Source organism: Halichondria panicea, chromosome 4 (genome assembly GCF_963675165.1).
Source record: "Halichondria panicea chromosome 4, odHalPani1.1, whole genome shotgun sequence".
NCBI classification, from domain to species: Eukaryota; Metazoa; Porifera; class Demospongiae; order Suberitida; family Halichondriidae; genus Halichondria; species Halichondria panicea.
The window spans coordinates 398,959-422,219 of NC_087380.1; the positions used below are offsets into that span (position 1 = coordinate 398,959).

Here is a 23,261-nt window from a genome sequence, read left to right on the forward strand (position 1 = left end):
GTCAGCGTAAGTGGAATTGACAGTTTATTTGTTGAATGTGATGTTCACTATTTCAGGAACTTGTTCTGATTTACCACCACTAATGAATGGAATAATGACCAGCTCTACTGGTACAACATTCGGAGCAATGGCCACCTACACCTGCAACACTGGGTACCAAAGGTCAGGATTAGCCACCATAACTTGTGAGGCTAGTGGGAGTTGGAGCACAGCACCAGTGTGTACAGGTAAGACACAACACTGAAGATAATTATTGTATCAGACTATTTTCCCACAGCCTTCTGTGATGATCTCCCTGAACTGGCCAATGGACTCATATTCTACAGTCCAACCTCCACCTCCAGACTGCAGGGAGCCGTGGCTACACACTTCTGTAATGTCGCTGGGTACCAACTGTCCTCATCCACTACTACTAGGATGTGTCAGTCTGACAGAATGTGGAGTGGAGATGTCATTACTTGTGAACGTATGCATGTGATTAAATGTTTCAATATTACTGACAGCCTCCCTCCTCTCTCATTCAGCTGTCTCCTGTGGCCCCCCTATTACTGTTACCAATAGTGGCAGGACTTTCACTGGTACAACATTCGGAGAGACGACCACTTACACCTGCAACACTGGGTATCAAAGGTCAGGATTAGCCACCATAACTTGTGAGGCTAGTGGGAGTTGGAGCACAGCACCAGTGTGTACAGGTAAGACACAACACTGAAGATATTGTATCAGGCTATTTCCCACAGCCCTCTGTGATGACCTTCCTACTCTGGTCAATGGAGTCATATTCTACAATCCAACCTCCACCCCCAGACTGCAGGGAGCCGTGGCTACACACGTCTGTACTGTCACTGGGTACCAACTGTCCTCATCCACTACTACTAGGACATGTCAGTCTGACACAATGTGGAGTGGAGATGACATCACTTGTCAACGTACATGAATCGAATGTGATTAAATGTTTCAATGTGACTGACAACCTCCCTCCTCTCCCATTCAGCTGTCCCCTGTGGGCCCCCTCCCACTTTTAACAATCAAATGATGACCAGCTCTACTGGTACAACATTCGGAGCAATGGCTACCTACTCCTGCAACATTGGGTATCAAAGGTCAGGATCAGCTACGATAACTTGTCTTGCTAGTGGGAGCTGGAATACAGTACCAGTGTGTACAGGTAAGACACATCACTGAAGGTATTGTATCAGACTATTTCTCATAGCCATCTGTCCTGACCTCACCCTCTCCAATGGATTCATCAGCTACAATCCAGACACTGCCCCCATACTAGAGGGAGCTGTGGCTACACACTTCTGTACTGAGGGATACAGAATGTTTGGTGGGATGAAGAGGACATGTGAGTCTGACAGAGCATGGAGTGGAGTGATCATTACCTGCCAACAATGTAAGTTGGTCTGCTAGTTATTCTACCATCACCCCACCCCACAGTACCTCCTGTCTACGTCTCCATGGGAACCACCAACTATGCTGTTAATAGCTCACAGGTTGCCATAGACACCATCGGGGAGACTGATGACGAGGCGCTTATCTGCAGAACTGACAATGCTCAATGTTGTCGTGGAAGTGATGGCCTTGCAGCAGGAGAGTGGAGGTTTCCCAATAGAGAGGTTGTTCCTAGATGTACTGATGTTAGCCCCTCTGTTCCCTTTGTCTCCACCCGTGATACTGGTGGGATACTCAGACTCCATCGTCGAGGGTCTGTGTCAGGCCCAACTGGCTCCTACTGCTGTGTGATTCCTGACAACACTGGAGATAACACAACGTTATGTGTGATGTTAGGTGAGTGCGTTTTGCTATGATGACGTCTATAGTTACTGTTGTTTTCAGTGACTGAAGTCATCATTACCTCTCCTCCTCCCACTACAAGTAAGTGGTCCCATTTACTGACCATGTACTAGCAACCTCCCCACAGCTAATGCCACCACTGGAGGCTCTGGGTCCATTAACACAGGAGGTGTGGTGGCAGGTGTAGTCATTGTTATAGCCGCTGTCATTGTGGTGGGTATCATTGTCGGGGTCTACTTCTGGAGGTGAGACTATCATCAGAATGTGTGCATGTAATAATGTGTTGTTTTGTGTACAGGAAACTTTGTGGCAATCAGACCAAGTACAGCCCCTCCCCACGTCATGCCCCTCCCCCTCGCCCCACCCCCTATCAAGCATCGTTCAAGAAGAGCAACGGACAAGACCGTAAAGTCACTATCCAGAAAGTTGACGGTAAGAAAAACAACATTTTGTCCTATTTTAAACTATTTTTGTATCCTATATAATTATACAGAGCTTTTTTCAACTTTCAGCACCAACTATTTGTCTATATTTCAGAGCCTAGTATAGTAGAGTTTCCTAGTGATACTCATGTGACGGAGGGGGAGGAGGTGTATCTGAGGGTGAAGGTGGGAGGTCACCCTCCACCCAGTCTCACCTGGTACCACGATGGTAGGAAGGTGACTGCAGACTATGCCACAGAACTGGACCAGGACGGTGGATTATCCTTCCCTAGTGTGGAGACTAAGCATGCTGGTGAGTACAGGCTATAATGTACCTACAATGACATAAGATAACAGTGAATGTTTACTGTGCATATTGAAAACTAAGATTAATGTTTACATGACTCTGTACGTAGGTGTGTATAAACTGGTGGTTACTGGAGCCTCAGGGTCAACAACACAACAGGTCGTCACGGTAACAGTGATGAGTGAGGGTGGTGAGGCTAGTGAGGGGGTGGAGGGGGTGGACTACGCCCCCATACCTGTGACAGAGTTTGGAGCGTACGTGGCTGACCTCCATGCTGACAGCAATAAGAAGTTCAAACATCTTTACAAGGTAATGTTATATTAGCTGTGTATGGGCATATGTACTAGTACTGTATCCACACACACACACACACACACACACACACACACACACACACACACACACACACACACACACTCAGAATCTGGACAGTGGGGAGAGGGGTCATCCAGTGATTATTTCAGTGACTCCTGAGAACAAACTCAACAACAGATTTGGCAACATTGCTGTGTGTGAGTGTATATCCTGAGAGTTAGCACATATTAGTAGTTGTGTGTACACAGGCAGATGGAGGTCATAGCACTGTGTGTGTGTGTGTTCTCATATCTCATACTAATCACACCTATTCCTGCAGATGATGACAACCTCATTATCCTAGACCCCATCCCTGGACAAGAGGACTGTCAGAGTGACTACATCAATGCCTGCTATGTAGACGTGAGTGTGTGTGTGTTGAGCTCTTATTTTAATGGTTCAATGTTTTTGTTTTTATTGTTGTGGCTTTTACAGTGTGTATACATCTGCCTAATGACTTGCTGCATTCCACTGCTAATGGCACACTTGTTGAGTATACAATGAAACCTTAGCTGTCTAAACTGGTCCTTTCTTTCACGTACTCACTGTATGTTGTGTGCATGCGCAGCGAGGTATACGGTAGTGTGTGTGTGTGTGTGTGTGTGTGTGTGTGTGTGTGTGTGTGTGTGTGTGTGTGTGTACTAGCTTGTTAGTACACACACATCTAAACATGTATAACTTTCCTTTACAATGTATTCTCAGGGACACAAGAAACCTAAAAAGTTCATAGCAACACAAGGTGAGGTCCTGGGTTACCAAGTGTGTACCATACCTTATATGGGCATTGAAGTAGTCATTGTTTACATTGTTGTGGGCACAGTTGAAACTGTAACTGGAAAAATATTTGTTACTGCTACAACTGAGTATGACCACTGTTCTGCAAACCACTGTAACTTATTGCATATGGTTCAGTAAAATTTCAGTGTAATGTTTTTCTCCCTCCAGGACCACTGCCAGGAACTCTGGTGGACTTCTGGCGTCTCATGTGGCAGGAGAGACCACCCATAATAGTCATGCTCACCAACCTCATGGAGAACAACAAGATCAAGTGCGAACAGTACTGGCCAGAGTCTGGGAAGAAGCAGTTTGGACCATTCACAGTGGCCATTACAGATCAGCAGATACTGGCTGACTACACCGTCAGAACACTGGAGGCTTCAGTGAGTTAGTGTAATAATAAGAGAATGGTGGGATTATTATCATCCTCTCTTCCCCTGCCTCTAGTTGGATGGAGACCGCCGTGTGCTGAGAGTCAAGCTATTCCATTTCACTGCCTGGCCTGATCACGGTGTGCCTGACTATGCCACGCCCATTCTTGCATTCCATCGTCGGGTCCAGTCCCAACACAAGCCATCGAAAGGTCCTATTCTGATCCACTGCAGTGCTGGTGTGGGACGCACAGGCACTTACATTGCCAATCAATGTCCTCGATCAGATCTCAGCCGAGGGTCTCATCGATATTTCCGGTACCATTGTCAAATCTCGCAACCAGAGGATGAAGCTTGTACAAACACAGGTGGGTATACATCACTCTAATGCTAATGCTTCTATCCTTGCTGCCATTTTGATTCTACTGAGCATGCTCATTGCCCCCTCTACCTATAGGACCAATATGTGTTCATCCACGATGCTATCCTGGAGTCAGTGACGTGTGGAGACACTCAGATCAGTGCAGGAGACCTGCGCAGACAGATACAGAAGATGTCATTAGTGTTCCCGGGAAAAACCATCTCAGATTTCCAATACCAGTTCCAAATTCTGGAACAAGTTACTCCAAATCCTAAAGAAGTTCGAAGTCCTATTGCTGTTAATAATGCTGCCAGGAACAGGAACATGGACTACCTGCCACGTAAGGACTGCTGCTAACTGTGTACATTATATCCATTCACTGTTTCCCCAACAATAGCTGAGACCAGTCGTGTGATTCTGAAGGGAGAGCAATCTGACTACATTCATGCTGTGTTTGCTCATGTAAGTGTTCAACTACTAGAGCCCTTGACCTATTGTACTATCATGGTCCCCTCCCTCCCTCCAGGGCTACAAGCACCAGAAGGCATACATCATTGCCCAGAATCCACTGGACTCAACTGTGCGTAACTTCTGGAAGGTGATCTATGACAGGAAGTGTGCGGCTGTTGTGATGTTGACTCCATTGAGTGAGAATGGGCAGGTAAGAGATGGTCTCCATTAGAGGTCCTCCCTGTTGAGTGTGTGTGTGTGTGTGTAGGAGGCATGCTCCCAGTACTGGCCAGAGAGTGGCAATGTTACCTCCTTCGGTGAGTTCACCATCGATAACTTGGGGGAGGAAACCAACACTGGGTTCGTTATGAGGCAACTGAGCGTCCTCAATGAAAAGGTATGTCATGCATCTCTTTGTTGCCTCCAAACCTCTCTATTCCTTGATGCCTCCATGCAGACCCAAAAGGCCCATCAATTGACTCAGTTCCACATCACTAACTGGAATAGCAGTGGAAAGTGTGAGAACCTCAAGACTGTAACTGACGTCAATGAGGAGGTTATAAAGGTTCAAAGGAGGACTGGAAACAACCCTGTACTGGTCCATTGCAAGTACGTACAAGTGCTGTAACCTTATATAGACATTATATAATCTCCCCCTATCCAGTGACACTGCGACTCGCTCTGGTATGTACTGCTCTGTAGCTACTACCATTGACCGTTGCAAGACAGAGGGAGTGGTGGATGTGTTCCAGGTGGTCAAGGCTCTCAGGGTCCACAAGCCAGGGGCAGTACCCTCAGTCGTGAGTTCATCTGCTGCTTACATAGTGGGAGGCTTGTACTAATACAAGAGCCAGACCTTGTCTAGGGCCTGTACCTACCCATATTGTTTAATACAAGATATTGTAAAAGCTTCAAGCCTCTTTACTGTTGATAAGTGCCATTTGCATACAATGTAGTTTTGTACCATCATGTGTACTGTATTTGCGCATCAGTCAATATGACTGCCACGTGCAGAGATGATAGCCTCAGATAGGGTCAAAGTTCACTGAGGCTACTATTTTAGAGGGACTTCTATTGCACTGAAGATGGGCTGTAGGGAGGCTACTATTTGAGGGCGGCCTTTATACAAGAGCGGTCTCTGATCAAGCAAATACTGTAGTTAGTGTATCCCCTCACAGGACAACTACAAGGATCTGTTTGATGCTACTCTGGTCTACTTGGACTCCTTTGACAACTATGCCAACTTCCAAGATATTTAATGTACATGAACTACTCAAGAAATGAACAATATATAATTATAGACTCTGTTGAGTATAACATATTTGTATGGAATAATGTATAGAGATTATTGACTTCCTTTTTGACACCTTTTTGTACAATAATAATTATCATAGAACTCTTTATTTAGTGTAATCACGAGCACAGCTGTTTGTAATCACCCTGAATTCAATGATAATAACCAAATTAATAACCAATATTAATAGGGCATGCAGACATAATTATGACAGATTACATAACATATTTTACATGGCCTTGATTATGGGAAAGTGTCTCTATATTATAAGTATAACAATTTCTGTGAGCATGCTGACTGGTCTCATGTAGGGATCCAATACCTGCAGGCAAAACACAAGCAGTTTCAACACATGTATATAACATGTAATAATTATAGTTGCATTCAATTTCCTTACAACAGTACAATAACTACACTCACTTAATTATGATAAGAAGTAGATCTACACCCACTTGAATGGGCCTAAGGCTAGCAGTACTGTACATACATGCACAGGGAGGTCGTATATATAGCGCCACTGCAATGGGCCTAAGGCTATAATTATAGCGTGCGGTCTATAATTTACAATTAAAGGGCCACAAGATATTGTATTATAGTATAGCTGCAGCCTGCAACAACACAGCTAGCTAGCTAGGGATACCTACTAACTGTCTACCATTGAAGAGAGACTACCCATGACCTCCATGCTGTGTGGACTAGTGTGTGTGGTCCTGCTCTCTGGGCTCACTGCACTGGCAGGAGGACAGCAAGGTGAGTCAAGAAATGATATACCCTTAATTGTGTAGGTGAATAAATAAGCTACATAAAAAAATAATATTTCCATGGCAACATAAAGTGGTGAGTGAGTTAAGTTACAGTGGGTAATCGGTTAGTAAGAAATTATCAACGGTTTCCCGCTAAGCTGGGACCTTGTCACTTGTCACAACATCTATAGATAGTTTGGCTATCTTTTAAATCATGCTTACATGTCTACATATCCTCTGCAATGCAGTGCTCAAAATCACTATGTTTATAGTGCTTTTTCGTTAGAGTATAGCGTCTCATAAGGGCTATAACATACAAAAGTAAGCTGGAGTAATTATTGTCTAACACCCTTGAGAGGCCTATTGTGTTACCCGGATAAATCATTCAATTCAACTTTCTGTGTCCAGAAACACTTTATATATACTTACCGAGATAATTAATGTTACATATACATTTTACATTTTTTTTATATCGATCACCCCGTTTTCACGTAATGCATTTCCCACTATAATGGAATATTGTCAGCGTAAGTGGAATGGACTTTGTACTGTTTGTTTGTTCAGTGTATTGTCTCCCATACAGCTGACTGCCCTGACTTACCCTCACTGACCAATGGGATGATTATGTACAGTGCTGGATCCCCTGACAACAGACCTCTCGGCTCTAGTGCTGTGTACTCCTGTAACACTAACTACACTCTTACTGGAGATACTCTCACTGCCGCAGGAGGTACCATGATCACTAGGCCTAGGGTATGTGTGAGTGGAGGGAGATGGAGTGGGTCAGCTCCAACTTGTCAAAGTGAGCCCTGTGTTACAGTTTGTGTTTGTGAGTATATACGATACGTACGTAACACAATGAAGATGATATGGTCGATCAATTTCTGGTTGTGAAGTAAATATGTTTGGTATTATCTCAATCATACCCTACACAGTGAACACAGTACCCACCACCTGTCCTGACCTGATTGTACCAGCCAATGGAATGATCAGCTACAATATGGGGACTGCTAGTCTGAGACCAGTGGACACTGTGGCCACCTTCACCTGTGACACTGGCTACACTCTCACTGGAGGTACCACCAGGGTCTGTGCTAGTGGTGGAGTGTGGAGTGGGTCACCTCCAACTTGTCAGCGTAAGTGTTTGAATTTGTACAGTTTATTTGTTGATTCACTATTTTAGTTGCTTGTTTTGATTTACCACCACTAATGAATGGAGTCATTACCTACACTGATGGACTTGCTGACAGCAGACCTATTAATACCATTGCTACCTTCACTTGTGGCAATGGCTACACTCTCACTGGAGGTATCAGAGCTTGTCAGAATGATAGGACCTGGAGTGGAACAGCTCCAACCTGTCAATGTGAGTTCCACTGCATCTTAACAGTTGCTTCATCTTTCTTGATACAGTGAACACAGGACCCACTGAACCACCTACCACCTGTCCTGACCTCACTGTACCAGCCAATGGAATGATCAGCTACAATATGGAGACTGCTAGTCCAAGACCAGTGGACACTGTGGCCGCCACCTACACCTGTAACACTGGCTACACTCTCACTGGAGACAGCATCAGTACTTGTGGGAGTGGTGGAGTGTGGAGTAGTACTGATGCCCCAGTGTGTCAGAGTGAGTGGAATGGACTTAATTTGTATACTGCTGTTTGTTTATTGAGTGTATCGTCTCCCATACAGCTAACTGCCTTGACTTGCTTCCATTGATCAATGGGATGATTATTTACAGTGATGGTTCTACTAACAATAGACCTTTCAGCTCTAGTGCTGTGCACTCCTGCAACACTGGCTACACTCTCACTGGAGGTACTTTCACTGTAGGTACCACCAGGTTCTGTGTGAGTGGTGGGAGATGGGATGGGTCAGCTCAAACTTGTCAAGGTGAGCTCTAGATCTGCAGTTTGTGTTTGTAAGTATATACACACGTAAATCCAATTAAGATTGTGAATCAAATTTCTGGTTTGAAGTAAACGTAGTTAAAAATTTAATCTTGAGGATCTCACACCCTACACTGTGAACACAGGGCCCACTGATCCCCCAACCACCATCTGCCCTAACCTTACTCGACTACCCAATGGGATGATCACGTACAGTGCTGGTGGATCTACTAACAACAGACGAGTGGGCAGTACAGCTGCTCACTCTTGTGACAGTGGCTACCGTCTTGATGGAGAGGTAATGAGGACTTGTAGGAGCGGAGGTACCTGGAGTGGGTCAGCTCCTGTGTGTGAGCAGCGTAAGTGAAAGTGAATTTATACATTTGTTGAATATATAATTATGTTAACTACATGTATTTCAGGAACTTGTTCTGATTTACCACCACTAATGAATGGAGTCATTGCCTACACTGATGGACTTACTGACAGCAGACCTATTAATACGTCCATTGCTACCTTCACTTGTGACAATGGCTACACTCTCACTGGAGGGAGTGTCAGAGCTTGTCAGATTGATGGGACCTGGAGTGGGTCAAATTTCACTTGTCAATGTAAGCTAGTACAATGAACTCTAACTGAGTTACAATCCCCCACCCCCACAGTACCTCCTGTCTACGTCTCCATGGGAACCACCAACTATGCTGCTAATAACTCACAGGTTGCCATAGACACCATCGGAGATACCACTGAGACAGCATTGACTTGCAGAACTGACTCAACTATTTGCTGTACAGGACAAGATAATCTCAATAGTGCCAATGGATTAGGAGATTGGCTGTTTCCGAATGGAACAGTTGTCACTAGGAGACTGGACATTACTGATTCAAACACTGATCTACTGTACAGTGTTGGAGATACAGGTACACTCAGACTCCATCGTCGAGGGTCTGTGTCAGGCCTCACTGGCTCCTACTGCTGTGTGATTCCTGATAATACTGGAAAAGATGTGACATTCTGTGTGCAGTTAGGTAAGTGGGTCTGTGTTTTCATCCTTAATTTTGCTGCGTTTCAGTGACTGAATTCATCACTAGCAACCTCCCTACAGACCTTGGTGACACTGGAGCTGACAACACAGGAGGTGTGGTGGCAGGTGTAGTCATTGTGTTACTCATTCTAGCCGCTGTCATTGTGGTGGGTATCATTGTCGGGGTCTACTTCTGGAGGTGAGACTATCATCAGAATGTGTGCATGTAATAATGTGTTGTTTTGTGTACAGGAAACATCGTGGCAATCAGACCAAGTACAACCCCTCCCCACGCCATGCCCCTCCCCCTCGCCCCACCCCCTATCAAGCATCCTTCAAGAAGAGCAACAAACAAGACAGTAAAGCCACCATTGAGAAAGTCGACGGTAGGAAAAAGAGCATTTGTACTTTCAGCACCAACTATTTGTCTATATTTCAGAGCCTAGTATAGTAGAGTTTCCTAGTGATACTCATGTGACGGAGGGGGAGGAGGTGTATCTGAGGGTGAAGGTGGGAGGTCACCCTCCACCCAGTCTCACCTGGTACCACGATGGTAGGAAGGTGACTGCAGACTATGCCACAGAACTGGACCAGGACGGTGGATTATCCTTCCCTAGTGTGGAGACTAAGCATGCTGGTGAGTACAGGCTATAATGCACCTACAATGACATAAGATAACAGTGAATGTTTACTGTGCATATTGAAAACTAAGATTAATGTTTACATGACTCTGTACGTAGGTGTGTATAAACTGGTGGTTACTGGAGCCTCAGGGTCAACAACACAACAGGTCGTCACGGTAACAGTGATGAGTGAGGGTGGTGAGGCTAGTGAGGGGATGGAGGGGGTGGACTACGCCCCCATACCTGTGACAGAGTTTGGAGCGTACGTGGCTGACCTCCATGCTGGCAGCAATAAGAAGTTCAAAGATCTTTACAAGGTAATGTTATGTATACTAGCTGTGTGTGCAATCAACTACGTGTACTTAATCCGCACACACACTCAGAATCTGGACAGTGGGGAGAGGGGTCATCCAGTGATTATTTCAGTGACTCCTGAGAACAAACTCAACAACAGATTTGGCAACATTGCTGTGTGTGAGTGTATATCCTGAGAGTTAGCACATATTAGCAGTTGTGTGTACACAGGCAGATGGAGGTCATAGCACTGTGTGTGTGTGTTCTCATATCTCATACTAATCACACATATTCCTGCAGATGATGACAACCTCATTATCCTAGACCCCATCCCTGGACAAGAGGACTGTCAGAGTGACTACATCAATGCCTGCTATGTAGACGTGAGTGTGTGTGTGTTGAGCTCTTATTTTAATGGTTCAATGTTTTTGTTTTTATTGTTGTGGCTTTTACAGTGTATATACATCTGCCTAATGACTTGCTGCATTCCACTGCTAATGGCACACTTGTTGAGTATACAATGAAACCTTAGCTGTCTAAACTCATTTACGTACACACTGTATGTTGTGTGCATGCGCAGCAAGGTATAATTTATGCGAGGTATACGGTACTCCACCAGCAGATCCAAACAATAAAAAGCACACGCGGTACTTTCAGTATCTGATAATTCATGAATTTTTTCTTCTCTTCTCAGGGGTACAAGAAACCTAAAAGGTTCATAGCAACACAAGGTGAGGTCCTGGGTTACTAAGTGTGTACCATTACCTTATATGGGCTGAGGTAGTCATTGGTTACCTTGTTGTAGGCATAGTTTGTCATGACTGATCAGCTAGAAACACATTTGTTACTGCTACTAGCTACTATGAGAGTATGATCTGTAAACCATTTTGTAATTGATTGTATAATTTCGGTGCAATGTAATGTTTTTACCCTTTATAATTATAGGACCACTGCCAGGAACTCTGGTGGACTTCTGGCGTCTCATGTGGCAGGAGAGACCACCCATAATAGTCATGCTAACCAACCTCGAGGAGAATAACAAGATCAAATGTGAACAGTACTGGCCAGAGTCTGGGAAGAAGCAGTTTGGCCCATTCACAGTGGCCATTACAGATCAGCAGATACTGGCTGACTACACCATCAGGACACTGGAGGCTTCAGTGAGTTAGTGTTGCAATACCATTGCTTTATATAAGAGAATGGTGGATTATTATCCGCCTCTCTTCCCCTGCCTCTAGTTGGATGGAGACCGCCGTGTGCTGAGAGTCAAGCTATTCCATTTCACTGCTTGGCCTGATCACGGTGTGCCTGACTATGCCACGCCCATTCTTGTATTCTATCATCGGGTCCAGTCCCAACACAAGCCATCGAAAGGTCCTATTCTGATCCACTGCAGTGCTGGTGTGGGACGCACAGGCACTTACATTGCCATTGATAATGTCCTCGATCAGATCTTAGCCGAGGGTATGGTCGATATTTCCAGTACCATTGTCAAATCTCGCAACCAGAGGATGAAGCTTGTACAAACACAGGTGGGTATACATCACTCTAATGCTATTGCTTCCATCATTGCTGCCATTTTGATTCTACTGAGCATGCTCATTGCCCCTCTCCCTATAGGACCAATATGTGTTCATCCACGATGCTATCCTGGAGTCAGTGACGTGTGGAGACACTCAGATCAGTGCTGGAGATCTGCGCAGACAGATACAGAAGATGTCATCAGTGGCCCCGGGAAAAACCATCTCAGAATTCCAATACCAGTTCCAAATTCTGGAACAAGTTACTCCAAATCCTAAAGAAGTTCAAAGTCCTATTGCTGTTAAGAATGCTGCCAGGAACAGGAACATGGACTACCTGCCACGTAAGGACTGCTGCTAACTGTGTACATTATATCCATTCACTGTTTCCCCAACAATAGCTGAGACCAGTCGTGTGATTCTGAAGGGAGAGCAACCTGACTACATTCATGCTGTGTTTGCTCATGTAAGTGTTCAACTACTAGAGCCCTTGACCTATTGTACTCTCATGGTCCCCTCCCTCCCTCCAGGGCTACAAGCACCAGAAGGCATACATCATTGCCCAGAATCCACTGGACTCAACTGTGCGTAACTTCTGGAAGGTGATCTTTGAAAGGAAGTGTGCGGCTGTTGTGATGTTGACTCCACTCAGTGAGAATGGGCAGGTAAGAGATGGTATCCATTAGAGGTCCTCCCTGTTGAGTGTGTGTGTGTATAGGAGGCATGCTCCCAGTACTGGCCAGAGAGTGGCAATGTCACCTCGTTCGGTGAGTTCACCATCGATAACTTGGGGGAGGAAACCAACACTGGGTTTGTTATGAGGCAACTGAGCGTACTCAATGAAAAGGTACGTCATGCATCTCTCTTTGTTGCCTTCAAACCTCTCTCTATTCCTTGTTGCCTCCATGCAGACCCAAAAGGCCCATCAATTGACTCAGTTCCACATCACTAACTGGAATAGCAGTGGAAAGTGTGAGAACCTCAAGACTGTAACTGACGTGAATGAGGAGGTTATAAAGGTTCAAAGGAGGACTGGAAACAACCCTGTGCTGGTCCATTGCAAGTATGTACAAGTGTTGTTACCTTATATGGACATTATAATTATAACCTGTCCCCTATCCAGTGACACTGCGACCCGCTCTGGTATGTACTGCTCTGTAGGTACTACCATTGACCGTTGCAAGACAGAGGGAGTGGTGGATGTGTTCCAGGTGGTCAAGGCTCTCAGGGTCCACAAACCAGGGGCAGTACCCTCAGTCGTGAGTTCATCTGCTGCTTACATAGTGGGAGGCTTGTACTATTACAAGAGCCAGACCTTGTCTAGGGCCTATACCAACCCATACTGTTTAATACAAGATATTGTGAAAGCTTCAAGCCTCTGTACTGTTGATTAGTGCCATTTGCAATGTAGTTTTGTACCATCATGTGTACTGTATTTGCGCGTCAGTCAATATGGCTGCCACGTGCAGAGATGCTAGCCTCAGATAGGGTCAAAGTTCACTGAGGCTACTATTTGAGGGCGGCCTTTATACAAGAGCGGCCTCTGATCAAGCAAATACTGTAGTTAGTGTATCCCCTCACAGGACAACTACAAGGATCTGTTTGATGCTACTCTGGTCTACTTGGACTCCTTTGACAACTATGCCAACTTCCAAGATATTTGATGTACATAAACTACACAAGAAATGAACAAATGGTTATAATTATGAACTCTGTTGAGTATAATATATATAGACAAGCCTGAACAATTTATATAGATATTGACTTCCTATTAGCCTTTTCGTAGCGCTCTTTTTTGTATAATCACCACAGCTTTAATTGTAATTACCATGAATTCATTAAAGTGTATGTTTTCAAACAACAGATAATAGCGCAGACAATAGCACAATTAGTGTTTAACAGTGTACAAGCATAACATGGCATGGCATGGATTAAGGGAAAGTGTATCTACAGTTGATCAGTTTTTGTGGTCACTTGATAACGACCAGGCCAATTATGTACTGCACTTGTAATGATTTGTGCATGCACGCATGTCAGATCTCCTCTGAAATATAACTTGTCAGAGGAGGTGGCTGGTTGGTCAATCTACAGTAAAACTCCAAACCTGCATGAGTCAGCACTTTTTATCTACTCTTGTTACATGCATGTATCTACCCTCTTGTGTATAGTCATAATTATAGTTGTTTTACACCCACTTGAATGAGCTAGCTTGTATTTAGAGGTAAAAGCAGTAGGGCCACGAAATTGGGCCTAGCAGTATAATACTCTACTTGCAGATAGTTATAGGGCCACAAGGTATCTATTGTCTAGCTGCAACAACACAGCTATAGCTATAGGGATACCTATACTAACTGTCTACCATTGAAGAGAGACTATCCATGACCTCCATGCTGTGTGGACTAGTGTGTGTGGTCCTGCTCTCTGGGCTCACTGCACTGGCAGGGGGACAGCAAAGTGAGTCAAAAAATGGTGCTGATACCATCGTGTACAGAATGAATATGTTCATGGAAACATAAGGTGCGTGGTGTAATAGAACAGCAAAAATGGTTACAGTGTATGGGTGAATAGAGCTTAGAAATACCAACAGCTATAATTATGTCACAATGTCTATAGAATATAGTTTTGTCTTCTATCTTATGAAAGGTTCAATGATTTACACCATCCTCTGCAGTGCTCAAAATCCCTTAGTATATAAGGTATAGTATCTGATTACAATCGCACCCCTAAACTATAACAATGGAATAATTATGTTTACACACAATGGTATCAGCACCATATCTTCTAATCTTAAGATACATTTAACTCATAAATTTGTGACTATCTACTCTATCGGCTGCATGCACTGAATTATGGTATGTGTTTGGCTTGTATATGATGTTGCATGTTGGTTCCATGCAGTCTACCTGACACTGGGAACTGGTCCTAGTATCATCACTGACAATACTGAGATCCTCATCACTACCATTGGAGAGGATGGTAGTCTCCCTTCTCTCACCTGTCACACTGACCTCACTGCCTGCTGTAGAAGTGGTGACAACGGTGGTAATGGACCACTAGGACAGTGGACGTATCCTAATGGAAGTGTGTTACTGAAGAATAAGGACTCAGCGACTACTGGACAGCAGTTCTACAGTAACAGGAATCGTTTTAGTCAGATCATTGGACTAAACCGTAGAGAGACTACCAACCCCGTCACTCCAACCGGGTCCTACTGTTGTACTGTACCAACTACTGGAGGAGATATGACCCTCTGTGCTAACCTGGGTGAGTAGATCTCAAATTATCTGTGTGTTATACCACCCACCATGTATGTTCACCACCTATACGAGTTCATGAAACCATCACAACTCTGTTTATAACCTTTACCCCCTCTTGCAGTTACTTCAGTAACATGTTCTGATGATCTCCCAACCATCTCTAATGGTGACATAACCTATGCTGGTGGATCCACTAACAACAGACCAGTGGGTGCTACTGCCAGGTACAGCTGCTTTGGTCCCTACACTCTGGTTGGAGTGTCAGTGAGGACTTGTGGGAGTGATGGAACCTGGAGTGGGTCAGCTTCAGTGTGTGAGGGTAAGGATGACTGAATGTGTATAGTAATGTACGTTGAGTGTAACTGTTCCCATAGTGATAACCTGCTCTGACCTACCATCACTGGTAAATGGGGTCACTGACTATGGTGGTGCTGGATCCACTAACAGCAGACCAGTGGACACTGTGGCCACCTACACCTGTAACACTGGCTACACTCTCAATGGAGGCAGCACCAGGACTTGTGTGAGTGATGGAGTGTGGAGTGGGACTGCTCCTAGGTGTGAGCGTAAGTGGAATGGACTCTGTACTGTTTTGTTTTTTTAGTGTATCGTCTCCCATACAGCTAACTGCCCTGACTTACCCTCACTGACCAATGGGATGATTATGTTCAGTGGTGGATCCACTGACAACAGACCTTTCTCCTCTACTGCTGTGCACTCCTGTAACACTGGCTACACTCTCACTGGAGGTAGCACCAGGACCTGTGTGAGTGGAGGGAGCTGGGATGGGTCACCTCCAATGTGTCAAAGTAAGTCGTGTGTTTGTGAATATATATACGTGCCTAAACTCAATGAAGATTGTGTCATATTTCTGGTAGATACAAGCATTGTGCATTCGATATCCCTTACTGGAGTTGGAGGCTCTTCTTGCCAACATTTTTTTTATCTACTCCCATTGACCTATTGACGCTTAGCCATTTTGTTGGAGAGCAGCTTTCGTGATTCTGCCGTTGCTTTATAGTCTTATAGTATACCATCAAGCATGGCTCCGCTTCTTTCTGTTTGCATATACTTCCTTGAACAATGAAAAACACCTAGAAAACTGTGCATGCCTGGGTCTGTATGTTATTCTTCTATATCGTACAGCTGTTGACCAATGAGATAATATTGGTGACATAAGTGTGGTATAAATAGTTATGCTAGATCTCATAGAAATTACCCTACAGTGATCACAGGACCCACCACCTGCTCTGATCTAACTGCTACCACCAGCGGGGTAATCTCCTACAGTGATGGTGGCTCCACTAACAACAGACCAGTGGGCAGTACAGCTACTCACTCTTGTGGCAAAGGCTACCGTCTTGTTGGAGAGGCAGTGAGGACTTGTGGGAGTGGTGGTACCTGGGATGGAACAGCTCCAACCTGTCAAAGTGAGTTAACAGTTAGCTTCAGAGAGAGAGATTGGAAACGAGGTCACGTGACCTTAATTTATGTGGTACTAGCTATCATTGTTAGACGAAAGTATGGTGAACGTGGCTTATATGGATAATGTACATACAACAGTGGCTGGGCCATGCCCAGCTGCACATAAATAAATGACAAAAAAAAGATGCTCATAGAGCGTTGAGCTTCATTGCACAGCGGAAAAACTTGGATACAAAAGTTTTTACCGTAATGACCCTATTATCATTATGGGGAATGATCGTGAATCTAAGATTGGAAGATAGTGTTTTCGTCACCTTCGCTACAAGTTTTAACTATAACTAGCCTTCAATATTCGTCTCATTAAGCAGTCCATGTATGAAAGCGTCTAGTTCACTCAAAAAACTCATTTTTGTGTCCACACACACACACACATAATTATACAAACCGACACAGACCAATCACTCTATCACAAAGTAATTATGCTATAACGAACATGAATACAAAATTATTGCTAGTGTTGCATGGTATATTCTTTCTCTGCGCAGGTTTGCCTCGTGACGCGACAGATCTGCGGACAAGAAAGGCATAGAATATCACACTATTCAGATTGGAAATAAACAGTACCAGAAGACTAATGGAAGCGATAAAATAGACAAAATTACAGATATGCATTAATGCTCTCTAACTAGTCTGGCTTACTTCGGGAGTAGAGAAATTCTCAAAAGTTAGCCTTTTTTATACTAATTTGAGGGTTAGTCTATATAACGTGGATCCGCCGTACAAATGTTCTGAGTTGGCGCATATGACCTCGTATCCAATCCCTCTCTCTTATATCTATGATACAGTGAACACAGGACCGACATGTCCTGACCTTACTGTACCAACCAATGGAATGATCGTCTACAACTCTAGTACCGCACTACGCCCTCAGGGAACAGTGGCTACACAGATCTGCTTGAATGGATACGTACCCTCCACTACCAGCACTGCTACCAGAGTGTGTGGAGCTGACAGATTGTGGAGTGGAACAGCTCTCACTTGTCAATGTAAGTTAGTACAATGAACTCTAACAGACTTACAATCCCCCACCCCACAGTACCTCCTGTCTACGTCTCCATGGGAACCACCAACTATGCTGCTAATAACTCGCAGGTTGCCATAGATACCATCGGAGATACCACTGAGACATCATTGACTTGCAGAACTGACTCAACTATTTGCTGTACAGGACAAGATCATCCCAATAGTGCCAATGGATTAGGAGATTGGCTACTACCAAATGGAACAGCTGTCACAAGGAGTCTAGACATTACTGATTCAGTCACTGATCTACTGTACAGTGTTGGAGATACAGGTGCACTCAGACTCCATCATCGAGGGTCTGTGTCAGGCCCCACTGGCTCCTACTGCTGTGTGATTCCTGACAATACTGGATATAACGCAACATTCTGTTTGCAGTTAGGTAATTTAAGTGGGTCTGTGTTCTCATGCATTAGTATATTATGCCATGTTTCAGTGCATGACTGAGGTCAGTACTATACCTGTCCTATTATTTTATTGTCTCTTTATATGACCCTCCCCACAGACCCTGGATCCACTGGAGCTAGCAACACAGGAGGTGTGGTGGCAGGTGTAGTCATTGTGTTACTCATTCTAACCGCTGTCATTGTGGTGGGTATCATTGTCGGGGTCTACTTCTGGAGGTGAGACTATCATCAGAATGTGTGCATGTAATAATGTGTTGTTTTGTGTACAGGAAACTTCGTGGCAACCAGACCAAGTACAGCCCCTCCCCACGCCATGCCCCTCCCCCTCGCCCCACCCCCTATCAAGCATCCTTCAAGAAGAGCAACGGACAAGACAGTAAAGTCACCATTGAGAAAGTTGACGGTAAGTTTTTGTTAACTATTTTGGGGTCCTGTATACTAAACTTTCAGCACCAACTATTTGTCTATATTTCAGAGCCTAGTATAGTAGAGTTTCCTAGTGATACTCATGTGACGGAGGGGGAGGAGGTGTATCTGAGGGTGAAGGTGGGAGGTCACCCTCCACCCAGTCTCACCTGGTACCACGATGGTAGGGAGGTGACTGCAGACTATGCCACAGAACTGGACCAGGACGGTGGAATATCCTTCCCTAGTGTGGAGACTAAGCATGCTGGTGAGTACAGGCTATAATGTACCTACAATGGCATAAGAATGTTTACTGTGCATATTGAAAACTAAGATTAATGTTTACACAACTCTGTATGTAGGTGTGTATAAACTGGTGGTTACTGGAGCCTCAGGGTCAACAACACAACAGGTCGTCACGGTAACAGTGATGAGTGAGGGTGGTGAGGCTAGTGAGGGGGTGGACTACGCCCCCATACCTGTGACAGAGTTTGGAGCGTACGTGGCTGACCTCCATGCTGGCAGCAATAAGAAGTTCAAAGATCTTTACAAGGTAATGTTATAGCTGTGTGTGTGGGCGTATGTACCTTATCCACACACACACACTCAGAATCTGGACAGTGGGGAGAGGGGTCATCCAGTGATTATTTCAGTGACTCCTGAGAACAAACTCAACAACAGATTTGGCAACATTGCTGTGTGTGAGTGTATGTCCTGAGAGTTAGCACATATTAGCAGTTGTGTGTACACAGGCAGATGGAGGTCATAGCACTGTGTGTGTGTGTTCTCATATCTCATACTAATCACACATATTCCTGCAGATGATGACAACCTCATTATCCTAGACCCCATCCCTGGACAAGAGGACTGTCAGAGTGACTACATCAATGCCTGCTATGTAGACGTGAGTGTGTGTGTGTGGAGCTCTTATTTTAATGGTTCAATGTTTTTGTTTTTATTGTTGTGGCTTTTACAGTGTGTATACATCTGCCTAATGACTTGCTGCATTCCACTGCTAATGGCACACTTGTTGAGTTTACAATGAAACCTTAGCTGTCTAAACTGGCCCTTTCATTCACATACACACTGCATGTATATTGTGCATGCGCAGCGAGGTATAATTTATGGTACTGTGTGTGTGTGTGTACTTGCTATCCATGTTCCACTCTTTGCAAATGTTATATTGAATTGATAGTCTGATACTGTAGCTTCATTTATCAAAGCTTTTGTGCGTCCACCAGCAGATCCATACAATAAAAAGCACACGCGGTACTTTCAGTATATGATAATTTATGACTTCTCTTCTCAGGGATACAAGAAACCTAAAAAGTTCATCGCAACACAAGGTGAGGTCCTGGGTTACTAAGTGTGTACCATTACCTTATATGGGCATTGAGGTAGTCATTGGTTACCTTGTTGTGGGCACAGTTGAAACTGTAACTAATCAGCTAGAAACACATTTGTTACTGCTACTAGCTACTATGAGAGTATGATCTGTAAACCATTTTGTAACTGATTGTATAATTTCGGTGTAATGTAATCTTTATAATTATAGGGCCACTGCCAGGAACTCTGGTGGACTTCTGGCGTCTCATGTGGCAGGAGAGACCACCCATAATAGTCATGCTCACCAACCTCATGGAGAACAACAAGATCAAGTGTCAACAGTACTGGCCAGAGTCTGGGAAGAAGCAGTTTGGACCATTCACAGTGGCCATTACAGATCAGCAGATACTGGCTGACTACACCATCAGGACACTGGAGGCTTCAGTGAGTTACAATGCCACGGCTTTATATAAGAGAATGGTGGATTATTATCCGCCTCTCTTCCCCTGCCTCTAGTTGGATGGAGATCGTCGTGTGCTGAGAGTCAAGCTATTCCATTTCACTGCCTGGCCTGATCACGGTGTGCCTGACTATGCCACGCCCATTCTTGGGTTCCATCGTCGAATCAAGTCTCAGCACAAGCCATCGAAAGGTCCTATTTTGATCCACTGCAGTGCTGGTGTGGGACGCACAGGCACTTACATTGCCATTGATAATGTCCTCGATCAGATCTCAGTCGATGGTCTCATCGATATTTCCGGCACCATTGTCAAATCTCGCAACCAGAGGATGAAGCTTGTACAAACACAGGTAGGTATACATCACTCTGATGCTATTGCTTCCATCATTGCTGCCATTTTGATTCTACTGAGCATGCTCATTGCCCCTCTCCCTATAGGACCAGTATGTGTTCATCCACGATGCTATCCTGGAGTCAGTGACGTGTGGAGACACTCAGATCAGTGCTGGAGATCTGCGCAGACAGATACAGAAGATGTCATTAGTGTCCCCGGGAAAAACCATCTCAGATTTCCAATACCAGTTCCAAATTATGGAACAAGTTACTCCAAATCCCAAAGAAGTTCAAAGTCCTATTGCTGTTAAGAATGCTGCCAGGAACAGGAACATGGACTATCTGCCACGTAAGGACTGCTGCTAACTGTGTACATTATATCCATTCACTGTGTCCCCAACAATAGCTGAGACCAGTCGTGTGATTCTGAAGGGAGAGCAACCTGACTACATTCATGCTGTGTTTGCTCATGTAAGTGTTCAACTACTAGAGCCCTTGACCTATTGTACTCTCATGGTCCCCTCCCTCCCTCCAGGGCTACAAGCACCAGAAGGCATACATCATTGCCCAGAATCCACTGGACTCAACTGTGCGTAACTTCTGGAAAGTGATCTATGACAGGAAGTGTGCGGCTGTTGTGATGTTGACTCCACTCAGTGAGAATGGGCAGGTAAGAGATGGTCTCCATTAGAGGTCCTCCCTGTTGAGTGTGTGTGTATGTGTAGGAGGCATGCTCCCAGTACTGGCCAGAGAGTGGCAATGTCACCTCCTTCGGTGAGTTCACCATCGATAACTTGGGGGAGGAAACCAACACTGGGTTTGTTATGAGGCAACTGAGCGTCCTCAATGAAAAGGTACGTCATGCATCTCTTTGTTGCCTTCAAACCTCTCTCTATTCCTTGTTGCCTCCATGCAGACCCAAAAGGCCCATCAATTGACTCAGTTCCACATCACTAACTGGAAGAGCAGTGGAAAGTGTGAGAACCTCAAGACTGTAACTGACGTCAACGAGGAGGTTATAAAGGTTCAAAGGAGGACTGGAAACAAGCCTGTACTGGTCCATTGCAAGTACGTACAAGTGCTGTTACCTTATATGGACATTATATAACCTGTCCCCTATCCAGTGACACTGCGACCCGCTCTGGTATGTACTGCTCTGTAGCTACTACCATTGACCGTTGCAAGACAGAGGGAGTGGTGGATGTGTTCCAGGTGGTCAAGGCTCTCAGGGTCCACAAGCCAGGGGCAGTACCCTCAGTCGTGAGTTCATCTGCTGCTTACATAGTGGGAAGCTTGTACCATTACAAGAGCCAGACCTTGTCTAGGGCCTGTACCAACCCATACCAGGTTGTCCTCTGATACAATATATTGTAAAAGCTTCAAGCCTCTGTACTGTTGATTAGTGTCATTTGCAATGTGGTTTTGTACCATCATGTGTACTGTATTTGCGCGTCAATCAATATGACTGCCACGTGCAGATGATAGCCTCAGATAGGGTCAAAGTTCACTGAGTCTTCTATTATTTTGAGAGCGGCTTCTATTGCACTGAAGATGGGCTGTAGGGAGGCTACTATTTGAGTGCTGCCTTTATACTAGAGCGGCCTCTGATCAAGCAAATACTGTAGTTAGTGTATCCCCTCACAGGACAACTACAAGGATCTGTTTGATGCTACTCTGGTCTACTTGGACTCCTTTGACAACTATGCCAACTTCCAAGATATTTAATGTACATGAACTAACACAAGAAATGAACAAATGTAATTATGGACTCTGTTGAGTATAATAGATATGCATGGACAGGCCTGAATAATATATAAAGATATTGACTTCCTTTTGACTATACCTTTTTGTAGAGCTCTTTTTTTGTATAATCACCACAGCTATTTGTAATCACCCTGAATTCAACTTGATGTTTTTAAAAATAACAGATAATAGCATGTGCGTGTGTCTATTCCAGGTGTAACTGCAATTGGACAAAAACTAACAGATTGGCCTCTAGTTACGATGTTCTCTTGGATTTTATTCCTATTCATGAGTTATATACCCTTGCACTAAAGCGCCAGCTATTTGTTAGCTATGAACAAAAGTCATAAAAGAGCTCCAAACTGTACTGCATGCAGCAGCCATTGGGAACACTTTCCCATAATCCATGCCATGCATGTTTTGTAATCTGTCATGTTGCAAGCTGTGCTGTGCTAATGCCTCTCACCATGTTCTTCTTCGCTCAATTAAGTGTTATCGAAGAGGTATTAGTATATAATGTTGTTACAAAATAAAATAATAGTATTTGACATTAATCCAAAAGTTTTAGAGTGATATTGAAGGAGCTTATAATTA

At 44.4% G+C, this 23,261-nt stretch overlaps 3 protein-coding genes across 3 annotated transcripts; all 3 read left to right on the forward strand.

The window, feature by feature from the left end:
• The first annotated feature begins 68 nt into the window (after nucleotides 1–68).
• On the forward strand, nucleotides 69–20,081 carry LOC135334800 (sushi, von Willebrand factor type A, EGF and pentraxin domain-containing protein 1-like). Its single transcript, XM_064530127.1, has 15 exons — nucleotides 69–227; nucleotides 278–466; nucleotides 525–695; nucleotides 741–929; nucleotides 995–1,168; nucleotides 1,214–1,396; nucleotides 1,441–1,791; nucleotides 1,840–1,878; nucleotides 1,925–2,042; nucleotides 2,096–2,229; nucleotides 2,335–2,532; nucleotides 2,636–2,835; nucleotides 2,948–3,038; nucleotides 3,161–3,452; nucleotides 19,921–20,081. Exons 1-14 carry the CDS (start codon nucleotides 83–85, stop codon nucleotides 3,382–3,384), a joined length of 2,406 nt encoding a protein of 801 aa, XP_064386197.1. The 5' UTR covers nucleotides 69–82; the 3' UTR covers nucleotides 3,385–3,452; nucleotides 19,921–20,081.
• Nucleotides 3,519–4,769, forward strand: LOC135334844 (receptor-type tyrosine-protein phosphatase T-like). Its single transcript, XM_064530204.1, is given in 5 exon segments — nucleotides 3,519–3,619; nucleotides 3,826–4,040; nucleotides 4,105–4,295; nucleotides 4,297–4,396; nucleotides 4,486–4,769. Coding segments are annotated over 5 exon segments (816 nt in total). The 5' UTR covers nucleotides 3,519–3,570; the 3' UTR covers nucleotides 4,747–4,769.
• Nucleotides 5,681–22,865, forward strand: LOC135334779 (uncharacterized). Its single transcript, XM_064530096.1, has 25 exons — nucleotides 5,681–6,883; nucleotides 7,460–7,678; nucleotides 7,812–8,012; nucleotides 8,060–8,242; nucleotides 8,290–8,508; nucleotides 8,574–8,774; nucleotides 8,917–9,129; nucleotides 9,193–9,381; nucleotides 9,433–9,798; nucleotides 9,876–9,993; nucleotides 18,670–18,803; nucleotides 18,876–19,073; nucleotides 19,168–19,358; nucleotides 19,416–19,506; nucleotides 19,627–19,709; nucleotides 20,115–20,151; nucleotides 20,361–20,575; nucleotides 20,648–20,941; nucleotides 21,030–21,273; nucleotides 21,331–21,395; nucleotides 21,460–21,594; nucleotides 21,650–21,778; nucleotides 21,841–21,992; nucleotides 22,049–22,184; nucleotides 22,569–22,865. Exons 1-25 carry the CDS (start codon nucleotides 6,808–6,810, stop codon nucleotides 22,647–22,649), a joined length of 4,170 nt encoding a protein of 1,389 aa, XP_064386166.1. The 5' UTR covers nucleotides 5,681–6,807; the 3' UTR covers nucleotides 22,650–22,865.
• The last annotated feature ends 396 nt before the right edge of the window (nucleotides 22,866–23,261 follow it).